Source organism: Oncorhynchus clarkii, chromosome 21 (genome assembly GCF_045791955.1).
Source record: "Oncorhynchus clarkii lewisi isolate Uvic-CL-2024 chromosome 21, UVic_Ocla_1.0, whole genome shotgun sequence".
Lineage (NCBI taxonomy): Eukaryota > Metazoa > Chordata > Actinopteri > Salmoniformes > Salmonidae > Oncorhynchus > Oncorhynchus clarkii.
The window spans coordinates 39061559-39078369 of NC_092167.1; the positions used below are offsets into that span (position 1 = coordinate 39061559).

Here is a 16811-nt window from a genome sequence, read left to right on the forward strand (position 1 = left end):
GAATTGAACACTACTTTCAAAACAAATGGCTGAAATTGAATATTTAGAAAAAAAACAATTTATAAAGTGCTGGAACAAGGGGGATTAGAATGGAAGGGTGTGTATTCTTAAAACAGACTAGACCTCTTGGTTCCAAAGACAAACAGAAGACAAATGTTGTCTGTGCTTCCTTCTGAAGAGCTATAGCAAGCACAAAGGTGTGGCATTTAGGTTTACAGACACCATGCAGGAGTGACAACCCAGTGTCACCTAACCTGTGTCAGAATTCCTGACGACTCTCTGAGGTCTGTTTTCTTATGGTTGATCTGGTACTGGATATGTGGCTGATTGTGGCTTTAAACCAGGAAGGAGGTCTGTTTATGTGGGGCTGCTGGTGTTTCTGCTGCTGAGATTTGTTATATATGTCAGCTGTTGCAGGTGGGTGGGGTTGTACGGGAGGGTTGAAAAAAAGTACAGTTCTATTTAGCTATTTTATACCTTTTATTATATTGAGACTTGCTGGATTCTTTTGGTGTTCAATTCATAGAAAACGGATGATTCTCAGTTCTATCCACAAAAGGGTGTCAGAGCTCCTTGATTGAATCACTGAATAGAGAACAATACAGTTGTTTCAATGCACACTTGGTGGGCTTCATGTTCATACCAAGCAATACACAGATATAAAAAATTAAAAACGATAGTATGTAAACATTTTGATCCAGACATCTCTAGAAAATCTCATCCAGATAATTCATATTATTACAAATCCCGTAAACCTCCAAATAAAAACAACCATGAATGTTTGAGTTGTTAGAGTAGAAGTGTCACTGAGGCATATTTTATGTTGTCTACCAGCTGTGTTAAAATGAAAAAAAAAAAAAAAGTGGACAACACTGGACAAAACCTACTAGATACCTTTAAAAAAACGACTGCATGAACAATAAATTTGCTATCATATCAATGCTTTGTGTAAAACGTAAACTGAAACAAGTAAACACATAGCCTTATTAAGATTTCACAAGGTTATATTTTACATTCAAATCCCCCATGATAGATATGCTACAACCATGTAATCTTGGTTTGTAAAAATCATATGTATATTAGGTCTATCAGTGAAAATGTAGAATATAAAATGTCCTTAACACAGATCACCAGCTCTACTTACAAAGAGTCTTGAGTATGACATTAGTTCATATTTCATCAGTTTAAAATGACATACAGTTTACATTTCATAATCATGAGCTTAAATCTCTCGGACACATTTTTTTCAGACCAGGCCTTGAATTCCAGTCCTGTTTCTTGGCCAACATGTAGACGCATCCAAAGAGATCAGGGAACATTTTCATCGGGTCAACAGACTCAAAATCCTCAGCACTGCAGAAGGAGAAACAAAACACTCAGCCACCTTCAATTTATTTGACCTTTATTTAACTAGGCAAGTCAGTTATGATGAACAAATTCTTATTTTCCATGACGGCCTAGGAACAGTGGGTTAACTGCCTTGTTCAAGGGCAGAACGACAGATTTGGTAAGAGAGCGAAAACAGCTAGTACTGGGAAAAACATTAGTCTTACTTACTAGTGCTCATGGAGGTTGCGTATGAAGCGTAGTAACCCCAACATGTTCTCAGGGTAGGGCTTTCTGCCATCCATCTTCTCGATCAAATCAGGCGGCAGCTGTGAACACAAAACAACAAGATGAGGAAAGGGAAATATTGACTCCAAAGCTTCCCACAAAGTCAAGTTTGGTTGGATGTCCTTTGAGTGGTGGACCATTCTTGATACACATAGGAAACTGTTGAGTGTGATAAACCCAGCAGCGTTGCAGTTCTTGACACAAACCGGTGCGCCTGGCACCTACTAAAATACTCTGTTTAAAGGCACTTATGTACTACCGTTCTAAAGTTTGCAGTCACTTAGAAATGTCCTTGTTTTTGAAAGAAAAGCACATTTTTTTGTCCATTAAAATAACATCAAATTGATCAGAAATACAGTGTAGACATTGTTAATGTTGTAAATAACTATTGTAGCTGGAAACGGCAGATATTTCATGGAATATCTACATACTGTAGGCGTACAGAGGCCCATTATCAGCAACCCTCACTCCTGTGTTCCAATGGCACGTTGTGTTAGCTAATCCAAGTGTATCATTTTAAAAGGCTAATTGATCATTAGAAAACCCTTTGGCAATTATGTTAGCACAGCTGAAAACTGTTGTCCTGATTAAAGAAGCAATAAAACTGGCCTTCTTTAGACTAGTTGAGTATCTGGAGCATCAGCATTTGTGGATTTGATTACAGGCTCAAAATGATCAGAAACAAAGACCTTTCTTCTGAAATTCATCAGTCTATTCTTGTTCTGAGAAATTAAGGCTATTCCACGAGAGAAATTGCCAAGAAATTGAAGATCCCGTACAACGATGTGTACTTCTCCCCTCACAGAGCAGCGCAAACTGACTAACCAGAATAGAAAGAGGATTGGGAGGCCCCGGTGCACAACTGAGCAAGAGGACAAGTACATCAGTGTTTAGTTTGAGAAACAGATGCCTCAAAAGTCCTCAACTGGCAGCTTCATTAAATAGTACCCGAAAAACACCAGTCTCAACATCAATGGTGAAGAGGCGACTCCGGGATGCTGGCCTTCTAGGCAGAGTTCCTCTGTCCAGTGTCTGTGTTCTTTTGTCCATCTTAATCTTTTAGTTTTATTGGCCAGTCTGAGATATGGCTTTTTCTTTGCAACTCTGCCTAGAAGGCCAGCATCCCGGGTCTCCTCTTCCCTGTTCAAATCAAATCAAATCAAATGTATTTATATAGCCCTTCGTACATTAGCTGATATCTCAAAGTGCTGTACAGAAACCCAGCCTAAAACCCCAAACAGCAAGCAATGCAGGTGTAGAAGCACGGTGGCTAGGAAAAACTCCCTAGAAAGGCCAAAACCTAGGAAGAAACCTAGAGAGGAACCAGGCTATGTGGGGTGGCCAGTCCTCTTCTGGCTGTGCCGGGTGGAGATTATAACAGAACATGGCCAAGATGTTCAAATGTTCATAAATGACCAGCATGGTCCAATAATAATAAGGCAGAACGTTGAAACTGGAGCAGCAGCACGGCCAGGTGGACTGGGGACAGCAAGGACTGGTGTTTTGCAGATACTTTCAAAAACAAGGACACTTCAGAGTGACCCCAAACTTTTGAAAGGTAGTGTATATTTTGTCACATATACACAATCCATGTCTCAATTATCTCAAGGCATAAAAATCCTTCTTTAACCGGTCTCCTCCCCTTCATCTACACTGATTGAAGTGGATTTAACAAGATACATCAGTAAGGGATCATAGACTGACCAGGTGAAAGCTATGTCATGGAAAGAGCAGGTGTTCATAATGTTTTGTACACTCAGTGTACAGGTAAGTACACTGAACAGAAATACAGTGCCTTGCGAAAGTATTTGGCCCCCTTGAACTTTGCGACCTTTTGCCACATTTCAGGCTTCAAACATAAAGATATAAAACTGTATTTTTTTGTGAGAATCAACAACAAGTGGGACACAATCATGAAGTGGAACGACATTTATTGGATATTTCAAACTTTTTTAACAAATCAAAAACTGAAAAATTGGGCGTGCAAAATTATTCAGCCCCCTTAAGTTAATACTTTGTAGCGCCACCTTTTGCTGCGATTACAGCTGTAAGTCGCTTGGGGTATGTCTCTATCAGTTTTGCACATCAAGAAACTGAAATTTTTTCCCATTCCTCCTTGCAAAACAGCTCGAGCTCAGTGAGGTTGAATGGAGAGCATTTGTGAACAGCAGTTTTCAGTTCTTTCCACAGATTCTCGATTGGATTCAGGTCTGGACTTTGACTTGGCCATTCTAACACCTGGATATGTTTATTATTGAACCATTCCATTGTAGATTTTGCTTTATGTTTTGGATCATTGTCTTGTTGGAAGACAAATCTCTGTCCCAGTCTCAGGTCTTTTGCAGACTCCATCAGGTTTTCTTCCAGAATGGTCCTGTATTTGGCTCCATCCATCTTCCCATCAATTTGAACCATCTTCCCTGTCCCTGCTGAAGAAAAGCAGGCCCAAACCATGATGCTGCCACCACCATGTTTGACAGTGGGCATGGTGTGTTCAGGGTGATGAGCTGTGTTGCTTTTACGCCAAACATAACGTTTTGCATTGTTGCCAAAAAGTTCAATTTTGGTTTCATCTGACCAGAGCACCTTCTTCCACATGTTTGGTGTGTCTCCCAGGTGGCTTGTGGCAAACTTTAAACGACACTTTTTATGGATATCTTTAAGAAATGGCTATCTTCTTGCCACTCTTCCATAAAGGCCAGATTTGTGCAATATACGACTGATTGTTGTCCTATGGACAGAGTCTCCCACCTCAGCTGTAGATCTCTGCAGTTCATCCAGAGTGATCATGGGCCTCTTGGCTGCATCTCTGATCAGTCTTCTCCTTGTATGAGCTGAAAGTTTAGAGGGACGGCCAGGTCTTGGTAGATTTGCAGTGGTCTGATACTCCTTCCATTTCAATATTATCGCTTGCACAGTGCTCCTTGGGATGTTTAAAGCTTGGGAAATCTTTTTGTATCCAAATCCGGCTTTAAACTTCTTCACAACAGTATCTCGGACCTGCCTGGTGTGTTCCTTGTTCTTCATGATGCTCTCTGCGCTTTTGACGGGACCTCTGAGACTATCACAGTGCAGGTGCATTTATACGGAGACTTGATTATACACAGGTGGATTGTATTTATCATCATTAGTCATTTAGGTCAACATTGGATCATTCAGAGATCCTCACTGAACTTCTGGAGAGAGTTTGCTGCACTGAAAGTAAAGGGGCTGAATAATTTTGCACGCCCAATTTTTCAGTTTTTGATTTGTTAAAAAAGTTTGAAATATCCAATAAATGTCGTTCCACTTCATGATTGTGTCCCACTTGTTGTTGATTCTTCACAAAAAAATACAGTTTTATATCTTTATGTTTGAAGCCTGAAATGTGGCAAAAGGTCGCAAAGTTCAAGGGGGCCGAATACTTTCGCACGGCACTGTATAAACACAACATGTAAAGCTTTGGTCCCATGTTTCATGAGCTGAAATAAAAGATCCCAGAAATGTTCGATACGCACAAAAATAGTATTTCTCTCAAATTTTGGGCGCAAATGTATTTATATGCCTGTTAGTGAGCATTTCTCCTTTGCCAAGATAATCCATCCACCTGACATGTGTGGCATATCAAGAAACTGATTAAAACAGCATGGTCATTACACAGGTGCACCTTGTGCTGGGGAAAATAAGAGGTCACTAAAATCTGCAGTTTTGTCACACAACACAATGCCACAGATGTCTCAAGATTTGAGGGAGAGTGCAATTGATATTCTGACTGCAGGAATGTCCACCAGAGCTGTTTACCGGAGAATTTAATGTTAATTTCTCTACCATAAGCCGCCTCCAACACAATTTAAGAAAATGACACATGGCCCACCTTGGATTTCCACTGGCAGAAGGTTCTCTCCATGGCACTTTGTTTCAGAGCTTCTAGAAGTTCTGGGTCAGCATCACTATACTTCCCGACCTCCTTCTCATTCCCAATTCTTCTCAAGTACTCAACTTTCCTGAAAGACAACAGTGTGCAGTACAAAATGTCTAAAATGTCTAGTCAATACATACATATTGCATATTTTATATACTTGGGCATTGGCTCTTCTTGTGCTCAAGCATCCTAGCATCATCTTAACAAGTTATCCATTTTTATCTGTGTGATAAGTTATCATGGATGGTCAGTATTTGCAGACATACAGTAGTTCCATCTAGAAATTTAAGAGTGGTTACATTTCTCCAGCTGCATCCCTCAGCAGTTTACAAAAAAACTGCAGGATGAACTCTTCATTTTTGTTTTAATCCCAGATTGCCCATTTTTAACCAAACCTTTTGATTGACTAGTATTAGCAGTTCTTCTTACCTCTTCTCATCCCAGAAGTAGGGGTGATCCAAGGTCTCCTCCACAGTAGGTCTCTTTTTTGGGTCTTCGTTGATCATCCACTCAATGAGGTCATTTGTAACCTCATCTACAACGTGATCCAGATTGTAGTTCCCATCCAGAATGTTGCTCTCACATCGAGGACCTCTGCCAAAGGGGTGGTGTCCACCAGAGAGGATGTAATATATCAACATTCCAACCACCTGGAAATGACAGTAAGCATTTGAACAATTAGAAAAACATTATGGAAACCATGATAACGTTACCTATTTTCATTACACAAACCTGAATATCAGTGCTCCGCTTATATCTGATATCGTCATCTTCATCGAAAGTTTCCCTGGCCATCCAGCATTTTGTTCCAGCACTTCTTGTTTTTACAGTCGTTTGTCCCGTGGTCAATTGTCGACTTATACCAAAATCAGCTAATCGTGCCCTGCCAGTAACATCTGATGAGAAAACCATGCTAACAGTTTAATAATGACATGTGTGGTTTAAAAATATCAGAATTATCATTATTGTTAAATTATAGAATGACATTGTTGTGTCATATTATATTTTATTCCAATGATCAGTGCTGTTTAAAACGGACATTGAATGTATAGTCCAAATAAAGTACATATGACAACATATTCTCCTCAATGCTTTTCACATTACTCCCTGACTGATGCTCATTGGTTTGTGTCTTCTGCGGTCTCTGCAAACAGGAGGTTAAGTCAAGACATAATAAAATGTGGTCTTACCTATCAAAACATTCTGGGGTTTGATATCCCTGTGGAGTATGTTGGTGTCTTTACTGTGAAGCACTCCCAGACTAGAGAGAACATCATGTACAATTTCCTTCAGAACACGAGGGTTGTCCTTTGGTAAGTGGTCTTTGATGTATTCATCCAAGGTGTATTCGCACAGCTGAAGAACAAGGTAGCCAAAGATTGTATCCTCGGCAAAGTCAACATATCTTACAATGTAGGGATTATCAAGTTTAGGAAGACGTAGGAATTCCTCCTCATTCTTGAGAACTTGATAGTTTAATCTGGTCATTCTCTTAACTGCTACTTCAGTGCCATCATCCCTCAGGCCCAAGAAGACCTCAGTTCCATCACTTCCCTTTGCTATGTAGAATTCTGCATCATCTACAATAGTGAGGTTTCCTACTTTATAAACTTTACTTTCATCCATGTTGGCAAGCTTCTCTAACTGTGTCTCCCACCGCTTGCTGACTTTGTGCCATTTCCGGTGTGATGGTGACGTGTCAGTGGCGGGGTGGAACGGCTTGACACTAGAACACTCATCAAGGCAAGATTCCTCAACAGGGATAGATGAAGTATTGAAGGCTAAACATGCATTATTTTCTTGTGTGTCTGTCTCTTCTTTTGGTATGTCTTGTTTTTCTGCAATTCCCCTCTTCTTCTTCTTCTTCTTCTTCTTCTTCTTCTTGGTTTCTGACAAATGACTGTCTTTTGAATCTTCACTTGCTGACTTGGAGACAGAATGTTGTCCGTTTAAGGACTTGTTTAAATCTCTCAGCTTTACTTTCAGGTTTTCATCCCGTCCCCAGATAAGTAGTTCTTCAGGTACCGGAGTCAGTCCCAGAGAGCTGATGTAACCAGGAACACAACTAAATGTGTAAAGATCTGCTAGCAACGCATAGGCATACATCTTCAATTCAGAGGGATAACACTCCCTCTGTGTGCATGGGACAATGTGCTTGCATATTTTCTCAAGGTCAGAGTTGCTCCAACGATCCTTGTCTTTTGTCTTCTGTGTGATGCCATAGAGTATAACAATGATCAATGGCACGAGATAATGTTCTGTTTTACAGGAAAGCAGTTTCACTAACTCAGGAATTAGGGTAAGTGACACCTCATTAGGTATTTCCTTCATGGAGCAAACAACTCTATCTAAGGATTTCAATGCACCTGTCCTAAAAAGCTGAGGAATTGTAGACAGACGTTTGCTTACATCTTTAACATAGTAATCTAGTTTATTGGAGTCGTTCAACCATGTAATGGCTGTCTGGGGGTATTTTTCTGCATTTGGACCTTCAATGTTAAAGCACATGTCAACCATAGTAAGGTGGGTTTGGGGGTTCACCTGTAGAAGGTTCTTGGCAAAGCTGCTGAACACTTCTGTTGGGGATGTTTGTTTTACTGCTTTCACAAAATTTAAAAAAATCTTGATTTTGGAAAAGAACTCACTCTCTTCAGCAAAGTGTTCAATTATTGTGGCCAATTTCAGATCAATTGCAGGATGGATGCCATGATTTAGCCACAATAAAGCTCCAGATTCAAGCAACTTCTTCACAACATCCTCTCTGTCATGTGCTAATTGAATTGGAGAGAACTTTGGTTTTACAGGTAGGCCTGTTTCTGCTAGACCATTTGGATCTGCCTTTGCTTCCAGTAATGTTGTCACTATATTCACTGGAACTTCACGCAGTCCAGCATAATGCAGTGGTGCTAAACATCTCTTTGATGGTTTGTTGGGGTCAGCACCTTTTCCCAGAAGAAATGTACAAATCTCCTGATTTGCAAATGCAACAGCAGCAATTAAAGGGGTTACTTCATCTTGTAACTCAACACAAGGGTACAATGCATTGATGTCCTTGCCTCTAATCAATTTCTTCAGCCTCTCCAGATTATTATTAATAATGCACTTAATAATAGGATCTGTTGGCTCTGAGATAACCAGTTTGGTCAGGAGTTCTTGAAAATCAATCTTGTGTTCCATAATTCCTGACGATGTCATCTACACAGGGGCGTCTGAGGAAGAAAAGCAAGGAGGTGAGTATAGTTGAACTTTTTAATGAAATAAAACAAATAATTATGGGACTTATAGTAGGCCTAACTTTGTATCTAATCTACACTTATACTGAACAAAAATATAAACACAACTATTTTAAATGGGCCTTGGGATCTTGTCACAGTATCTCTGTGCATTCAAATTGGCATCAATAAAATGCAATTGTGTTTGTTGTCCGTAGCTTATGCCTGCCGATACCATAACCCCACCGCCACCATGGGGCACTCTGTTCAAAGTTGACATCAGTAAACCACTCGGCCACAAGACGCCATACACGTGGTCTGCGGTTGTGAGACCTTATGGTAGAGAAATGAACATTAAATTCTCTGGCAACAGCTCTGGTGGACATTCCTGCAGTCACCATATCAATTGCACGCACCCTCAAAACTTGAGACATCTGTGGCATTGTGTTGTTTGACAAAACTGCACAGTTTAGAGTTACCTTTTATTGTCCCCAGCACAAAATGCACATGTAATGATCATGCTGTTTAATCAGCTCCTTGATATGCCACACCTGTCAGGTGAATGGATTGTCTTGGCAAAGGAAAAATATTCACTGACAGGGATGTAAAACATTGAGAGAAATAAGCGTTTTGTGTGTATGGAACATTTCTGGGGTATTTTATTTCAGCTCATGAAACCAACACCTTATGTTGCTTTTCTACAACCCAAAGGGGCTATATGGCATCCTAAAAGGTTCTTTATAAATTGAGTGGTTTGAGCCCTGGATGTTGATTGGCTGACAGCCGTGGAATATCAGACCGTATACCACAGGTATGACAAAACATGTATTTTTACTGCTCTAATTACGTTTTCTAACCAGTTGATAATAGCAATAAGACGCCTCTGGGGTTTGTGGTACATGGCCAATATACCACAGCTAAGGGCTGTGTACAGGCACTCCGCAAGTTGAGTTGCTCTTAATCCTTAGCCATGGTATATTGGCCATATACCACACCCCCTCGGGCCTTATTGCTTAATTATAAACTGGGTGGTTTGAGCACTGAATGCTGATTTCCTGACAGCTGTGGTATATCAGACCATATACCACAGGTATGACAAAATATTTATTTTTACTGCTCTAATTACTTTGGTAAACAGTTTATAATAGCAATAAGGCACCTCAGAGGTTTGTGGTATATGTCCAATATACCACGGCTAAGGGCTTTATCCAGGCACTCGGGTCGTGAAAGAACAGGCTTTAGCTGTGGTCTATTGGCCATATACCAGTTTATAAATATTTACCCTGGACTCGACTCTGTACATACCTCTAAGAGTTCTTAAGAGGAGAAAGGCTGAAGTTACAGTGCCCCCTCTACTGATGCGGAAGAAACATCGGCCGCGTTCGAGAGCATCAAAACGACCGCAGGCGACTGTCTACTGACTGATCTACAAATCACCTTGCATCATAAGTAACGACTCATTATTATTTACTAAAAAGTCAGTCAGTCACAATTTACCCATTATGCATTGCGCTTTTGACTCTTGAACACATACATGGCTAGAAGGCTCATTTGACAAAAGCTGTATCCCTTCTAGCCATTAACCTCGAACACGGACATTAACTGTTCTTCCTGAAATCAGAGAGGAAGAACCGATAGAACAATGAGACAGATATTTCACCGGATGTAAAAATGTGAAGCATCCGCTTGGCGTTTCCACTCACTACCAAATATTGTAGTAAGAAGAAGCTGGCAGTGGGAGAAGATGGATTTTGGCCAACATTCTGCACATTTTCTCATCGATTATTTATTTTTTATTTCAGTGGTTTTCTGTAACCAAAACTATAATCTGTTATGAAGAAGGTGGACAACTTTTTGTAGAATTTAACATTTGCTAACGTTGTAAAAACATTGCTTTGTTTAGAAGGAATGCAAAGGCGAATTGAGTTATTGCACATGCGAACTCTGAGTATGCGTTCCCTAACGGAAATATGCAGATGCATGCCAAAACGGGCTAATAGGATCCCGCTAGCTCGTGCTTGACTCTTTATTCATTTTTATTTAACTAGGCAAGTCAGTTAAGAACACATTCTTATTTTCAATGATGGCCTAGGAACGGTGGGTTAACTGCCTTGTTCAGGGGTAGAACTACAGATTTTTACCTTGTCAGCTCGGGGATTCGATCTCCTTTTTTGTTCTGGCCACTGTTACTCATTTGTTCCCATTGGAAACAGGCTGTGGTCTATCTTGGTTTAGTTATCAAAAGTATTTGTAGGAAGAGGCGAAGCCCGAAAGAAGAGCTTGTAAACCCAGAGGCGAGACTTTCTGGGACGCTTGGGAAGGTGGCTAGAAGAGCCCTCCTTTGATCTGTGTGCATGTGGGGGGAGTCGGTTTTTGGCGGGGCAGCAGACTCTTTTTGTTGCATTCCACCCAGAGAGGAAGTCCACCTTGTCTCGTCCAACCTATGCGAAACGCCATTGACGAGAAAATACATTTTCAATACTTTGGTGTGTCGGTTGCCAGATTTGACGACTTGCTTCAGCGACTTGCCCCTCACATGTCACACGAGAGAACTCACAGCATGCCCGTAAATCATGCAGAAAGGCTGTCTGTGACCCTTCGGTTTCTGGCGAGTGGCAGCACACAGCAACGTATCGCTGCGAATTATAAAACAGGAATCTCGCCAGTTTACGGCGACGTTAAGGAAGTCATAAGGATTTGACGACAGGGTTGTTCGATTTTGAGGGGTTAGTGGCAAGATAGGATTGGGGCGACACATTGATTTAGTGGAGAGTGGGGGAATAAATAACCTGCATTTACACTTTCATTTCACCTCATACATTTAAAAGCATTGGATTGGTGCAAGCATAATGGGGAGACATTCCACCACAGCACACGACCGCTGGACGACCCCGACCCCAGCCAGTCCGTGTTTTCTTTCCTAACCCTCCGTATTATTTGAATATTGTGAAAAAAAGAATGAACAATTCACCACACTGGATGAGGCAGAATCAGGCAACAGTAAAATCATGTTAAATTACAGTGCTATAACGTCATTTTATCAACATAGAAGTTACACAGTGTTATGGTTGAATGTTTTTCGTTACATCTAATGACAATGATGTCCTTTCAAATTACAGAACTGGATTGGTAACTATGGGTGTTTTACTTAAAGCCAACTGCAACACCCGGGTGTGGCTAAAGCTGCTGGTTGTAAGTGCAATGTGTCTGCCTATAATTTGTTTTGTGCAGAGGTGCTGAAGGGGAAAGGCATGTATTCTCAGATGAATGTGTATAAAACAATGTAGTCCTGCATTCTGATCTGAAATGTTGAGAATTACTCTACTACTTTCTCCTCTTCTTTCCATAATGCATCTTCCCACAGTAATACATTTTTAGTCTGAAAAATATGATATAATCCTCATTTCAAATATGACTGTTTCCTGCTTTATATTTTTTTAAAGGGGTTTTAAAGTAAGAGTATTATTATTTTTTTAATTATATTAACTGGCCAACAACATCCTTTTCCCCCCGATACACTAATAATGAATTTTCATTTGGCGGACGCCTTACCGGACATCTTACATTAAAAGTAGGCCTACATAAAATGAAGTGTCGTACATAAAGTCCTAAAATCAAGTGCATCAATTAAGAGTGCAGTATAAAATCTAAACCATTTCAAACTAAAGGACCAGACAAAAAGACAGATAAAATGAGGTTGGGGTTGGGGTAAGGGTTTGGAATAGGAGCTAAAGGCCAGGGCACCCATGGTGGAATGGGGTGGAGACAAGACCACCAGCAGAGGAGGGAGTGGGAGGGGGCATAGAATGGGAGAAGATCAGAGAGGTAGGTGGGTGCCTGGTTATAGAAGGCTTTGTTGGAAGAGCCAGAGTGTTTTAAGGTGAATACAGGATTGCACATGGAGCCAGTGTAGATTGAGGAGGATTGGTTTGATGTGTTCAGTTGATCTGGTGCAGGTGTAGATTCTGGCAGCAGAGTTCAGAACCAGTTGGAGTCTATTGATGGGTTTGGTGGGGATCTGGTGAGTAGCGTGTTACAGACCAGTAACGAAGGCATGGATGAGGGTTTCGGTGCTGGAGTGTGACAGTGAGGGGCGGAGCCTGGAGATATTTCGGACGCGGAAGAATGATGTCCGGGTGTTGGTTTTTATGTGGGGTTCGAAAGAGAGGGAACTGCCCAGGGAGACACAGGCTTTTGACTTGTGTTTAGAGGGACCAGGAAGTAATCTATGGTAATGCTTGGAGAGGGTGGATTTGGAGCCAATGAGCATAACCTCGGTCTTCTTGTTGTTGAATTTGAGGAGGTTCATGCTCATCCAGCTCTGGGTGTCGTGAAGGCAGCTGATGAGGGAGGGGAGTGGTGGGTTTGGTGGAGTGGTAGAGCTGGCTGTCATCAGAATAGCAGTGGAAGTCAACTTTGATGTGACATTCATTGTTGAGCAAGGTCTTTGCACATGAGTAATTTACAGGAATGAGGTCCACGGTTTGAATCATAAGTGAAATATATTCAGAAATCTATTACTTAAAACTATGCGGTTCACTACAAATCACTTATCAATCCATAATCATTCAGCAGCTGTGAGATGGATGTCTACGTAATTAGTAATGAGTGTATCTAGTCACATCAAGCTGCCCTCAATCCTATATAACTAGTACACAGTAATACATGCAGTATCAACACTGTTCTGAAACATGTTGGCTGGATTTGTGCTGTTATCTAACAACCAATACTGCTAGACTAAGTACATAGCAGTTATTATGGAAGTACAACATGATACCGTGTTTCCTAATGAACAGTAAGAAAGCATTTTTATCCAGCCCGGCACTATCACACCTGAATTGACTGGCCAACGAATCACAAAGCCCTTGATACAGCCTAATGCAATCAGTTGTATCTGATGTGCCGGAGATATATTTCAAATACAGATTTATTCTGAAGCACCAATATTAGAGTCACATCTCTATAATCACTATTGCAGCGCTCCACAATAATCTAAAAATATCTTCAGCTCTAATGCTCATACAATGATCCTATCACCAATATATACTTATTAGCTTTCACTTAAAAAAAAATATAAGATCACAGGTTTAGGGAGATGTGCCCAGGGAGAAGGAGAGCTGGTCCTGGCTTGGGGTTATACTTTTGCCATACTTAAGATTCAACTACCAGGCTGCCATTACTGGAAATGTAGTTTAAGGCACCTTCACCTCTTGTCCTCTCAAGGCACACTGACTTTTACAAATAATCAGAATCTTCTGGCCACTGGGAAAAACTGGGAATTGATAGGGAAAATCCCACCCACCAATAACGAGATGCACCTGGGCGCAATCACAGGTGATGCATGTCACACCAAAAAAAAAAACTGTCAACTTGGGTATTCCATAATGTTAGAGAACAATTTAAAAGTGAATTGTTTCATTACACATTTACTCTTCATTGCATAAAACAATTAGTATTCCAACATATTTAGAAAGTATCACATTTTAGGGAAAACCCAGATGCAGACAGTGTCGAAGCAACAAAAGCTTATTACTAGAACAGCGGGCAGGCAAAACAACAGGTCAAGCCCAGGCAGTGGTCAGTAATCCAGATCAGAGTCCAAACGGTACAGAACAGCAGGCAGACCCAGGCAGAGGTCAGTAATCCAGATCAGAGTCCAGAAGGTAGCGAATGGCAGGCAGTCTCAGGCAGAGGTCAGTAATCCAGATCAGAGTCCAGAAGGTAGCGAATGGCAGGCAGTCTCAGGCAGAGGTCAATAATTCAGATCAGAGTCCAGAAGGTAGCAAATGGCAGGCGGTCTCAGGCAGAGGTCAATAATTCAGATCAGAGTCCAGAAGGTAGCGAATGGCAGGCAGTCTCAAGCAGAGGTCAGTAATCCAGATCAGAGTCCAAAAGGTAGCGAATGGCAGGCAGTCTCAGGCAGAGGTCAGTAATCCAGTGTGGTGGGGCAAGGTACAGAACGGCAGGCAGACTGGTCGGAACCAGGAACTATATAACATACAGGCGCAAGGGGGAAACCACTGGTTGCCTTGACAAACAACACGAACTGACACAGAGAACACAGGTATAAATACATGGGATAATGAGGGGAGATGGGACACACCTGGTGGGGGGGTGGAGACAAGCACAAAGACAGGTGAAACAGATTAGGGTGTGACAGAAAGAGGTTAAACTACGCATGACTAAGTCACTGAAAAGTGTCTGCTTAATGGCGTATATTATCATACAGTATATTATTAGAGAATATTATATGTGGACTATGTCTTTATAATATTGATACAGTCATGGGTCATGTGCATGATTGTGTTTATAACTGACTTTATCTGGCTTGTTGGTCAGTTGAATATCTGGTTAAATAGTGAAACAACATGGTGTGCTCGCCTTGGCTCTGTCACGGTAGAACTGTATCCCGCAGCGCTGGAGCAACAGTGCCCACTGCGTTGTACCATCACATCTGTACAATAAACTGGAGATTCGTGCCAGTTTTTATCAGTTTTTGTGTGCTTCTTTGGGGTACTGCACTGCTAAAAGCAACGTCTCCTATGGAGCGGAGCCTGGTGCAAGGGATGATGAGGAGGCCATTGTTAGAGAAGTGCAGTGAGCAGGTCGGAAATCTAGGGGTGCAGATGGTCAGTAAGGTATGTTTAGCGCCAGCGCATTCAGTGCTTCGTAGGTGAGCATGAACAGTTTGAAGGTGATCCTGTATGGTTGAAATACACCAATAGCTCACGATACTTTCACCACGACAATATCTTCTGCTATAGTTGACATCAGTATACAATATTGTCATCTCAGGTGACCTGACAACCCTCAGTGGCAGGTTGGGGAGTTTAGAGGAGGAAATTCCAGACGATGACTGAGGAGTTCAGGGAGTCAAGGGATAAAGGACAGATGACTGAAGACATTATGGCTAGGAGAGTGGATGACCATATAAAGCAACTTAAAGCCCAGCTCAGAGTAACAGACGTTAGGATGGCAGCCTAACACTATATTTTAGCCCACACTTTTTAGCCTCTAATTTGTAGTTTCGAAGCGTTTCATATGTTGTTTATTGGACCCTTATTAGGTATCACTTAAATTAGATTTCAGCAACCCTCCAGTCGTTTGAACCAGCAACCCTGCAGCTATTGGCTCTTACTTAAAAGCGTCAAATTAGTGCCTGATAAGTGAGGGTTAATAGTGTTTCTGTTTTAGAACCTCACATAGGGTAAGATAAGAAGTTTGAAGAAGAGAAGAGGTTAATATGGGTTCAGAGATGACTTAAACAGAACGATTGTGTTACAGAAAATGTAATCAGTCTTTTGTTTTCAGAAGAAAAAGTGTTAAATGTACTTTCTTCTAAATGTAATGTTTGGTTCCTCATGTAGTTTAATAAATGTTATTATTATTAAGTTGTCTGATTTGGAGGATGTGCTGGTGGAGGCTGTTGTCCTCATCTTGAATAAACATTGAGGACAAAAGGAGGTGCAGCACTTGGCCTAAAGTATTATTGTAAAAGCCAGACATTGTGGTTGCTGCGTTTCTTGTTTTCCTCAGCATATTTTTCATAAATAATAATAATCATAATAATTAGGTGGGTGCTTATACTTGTCCTATATTATGTAAAGTGTCATTCTTCACCATGTTATTTTAATTGTTCATAGGTGTAAACACAACTGGACCACAGGAGGGTGGGAGGAGCCCTGCAGATCTAGTTCAGGAGGTTAAAGACCTCTTCAATTCTAAATGTAGTATGTTTAAAGTGTTTCCGTTCTCACAATAGCAAACAGCAGATACATTTAGTCACATCAATAGATTACAGATTAAATGTAAATTTTTTGTTAAGTGTTACCTGTAATGTAGTATGTAACATTTGATGTTTATTTATACAGTATGTACTGTATGTACAGGGCCTTGACATTTTCTACATTTTGTTACTTTACAGCCTTATTCTAAAATGTATTAAATTGTCCCCCCCCCCATCAATCTACACACAATACCCCATAATTACAAAGCAAAAACAAGTTTTTAGAAAAAGTTGCTCATTTATAAAAAGAAAAAAAACATTTACATAAGTATTCAGACCTTTTATTAGTACTTTGTGG

At 40.8% G+C, this 16811-nt stretch overlaps 1 protein-coding gene across 3 annotated transcripts; it reads right to left on the bottom strand.

Annotated features, from left to right (window-relative positions):
- Positions 1–390: 390 nt before the first annotated feature.
- LOC139378992 (uncharacterized) lies at positions 391–10346 on the bottom strand. 3 transcript variants are annotated; one of them, XM_071121674.1, is made up of 7 exons: positions 10033–10346; positions 6706–8724; positions 6248–6411; positions 5945–6165; positions 5468–5597; positions 1558–1655; positions 391–1353 (listed from the first exon to the last, which is right to left on the bottom strand). In XM_071121674.1, the coding sequence occupies exons 2-7, from the start codon at positions 8708–8710 to the stop codon at positions 1215–1217; spliced, it is 2757 nt and encodes a 918-aa protein (XP_070977775.1). In that variant the 5' UTR covers positions 8711–8724; positions 10033–10346; the 3' UTR covers positions 391–1214. The 3 variants fall into 3 exon arrangements, with proteins under 3 accessions (XP_070977775.1, XP_070977776.1, XP_070977777.1); XM_071121675.1 differs by lacking the exon at positions 10033–10346 and adding an exon at positions 9207–9320; XM_071121676.1 differs by lacking the exons at positions 6248–6411; positions 6706–8724; positions 10033–10346 and having other exon boundaries at positions 462–1353; positions 5945–6223.
- Positions 10347–16811: the final 6465 nt, after the last annotated feature.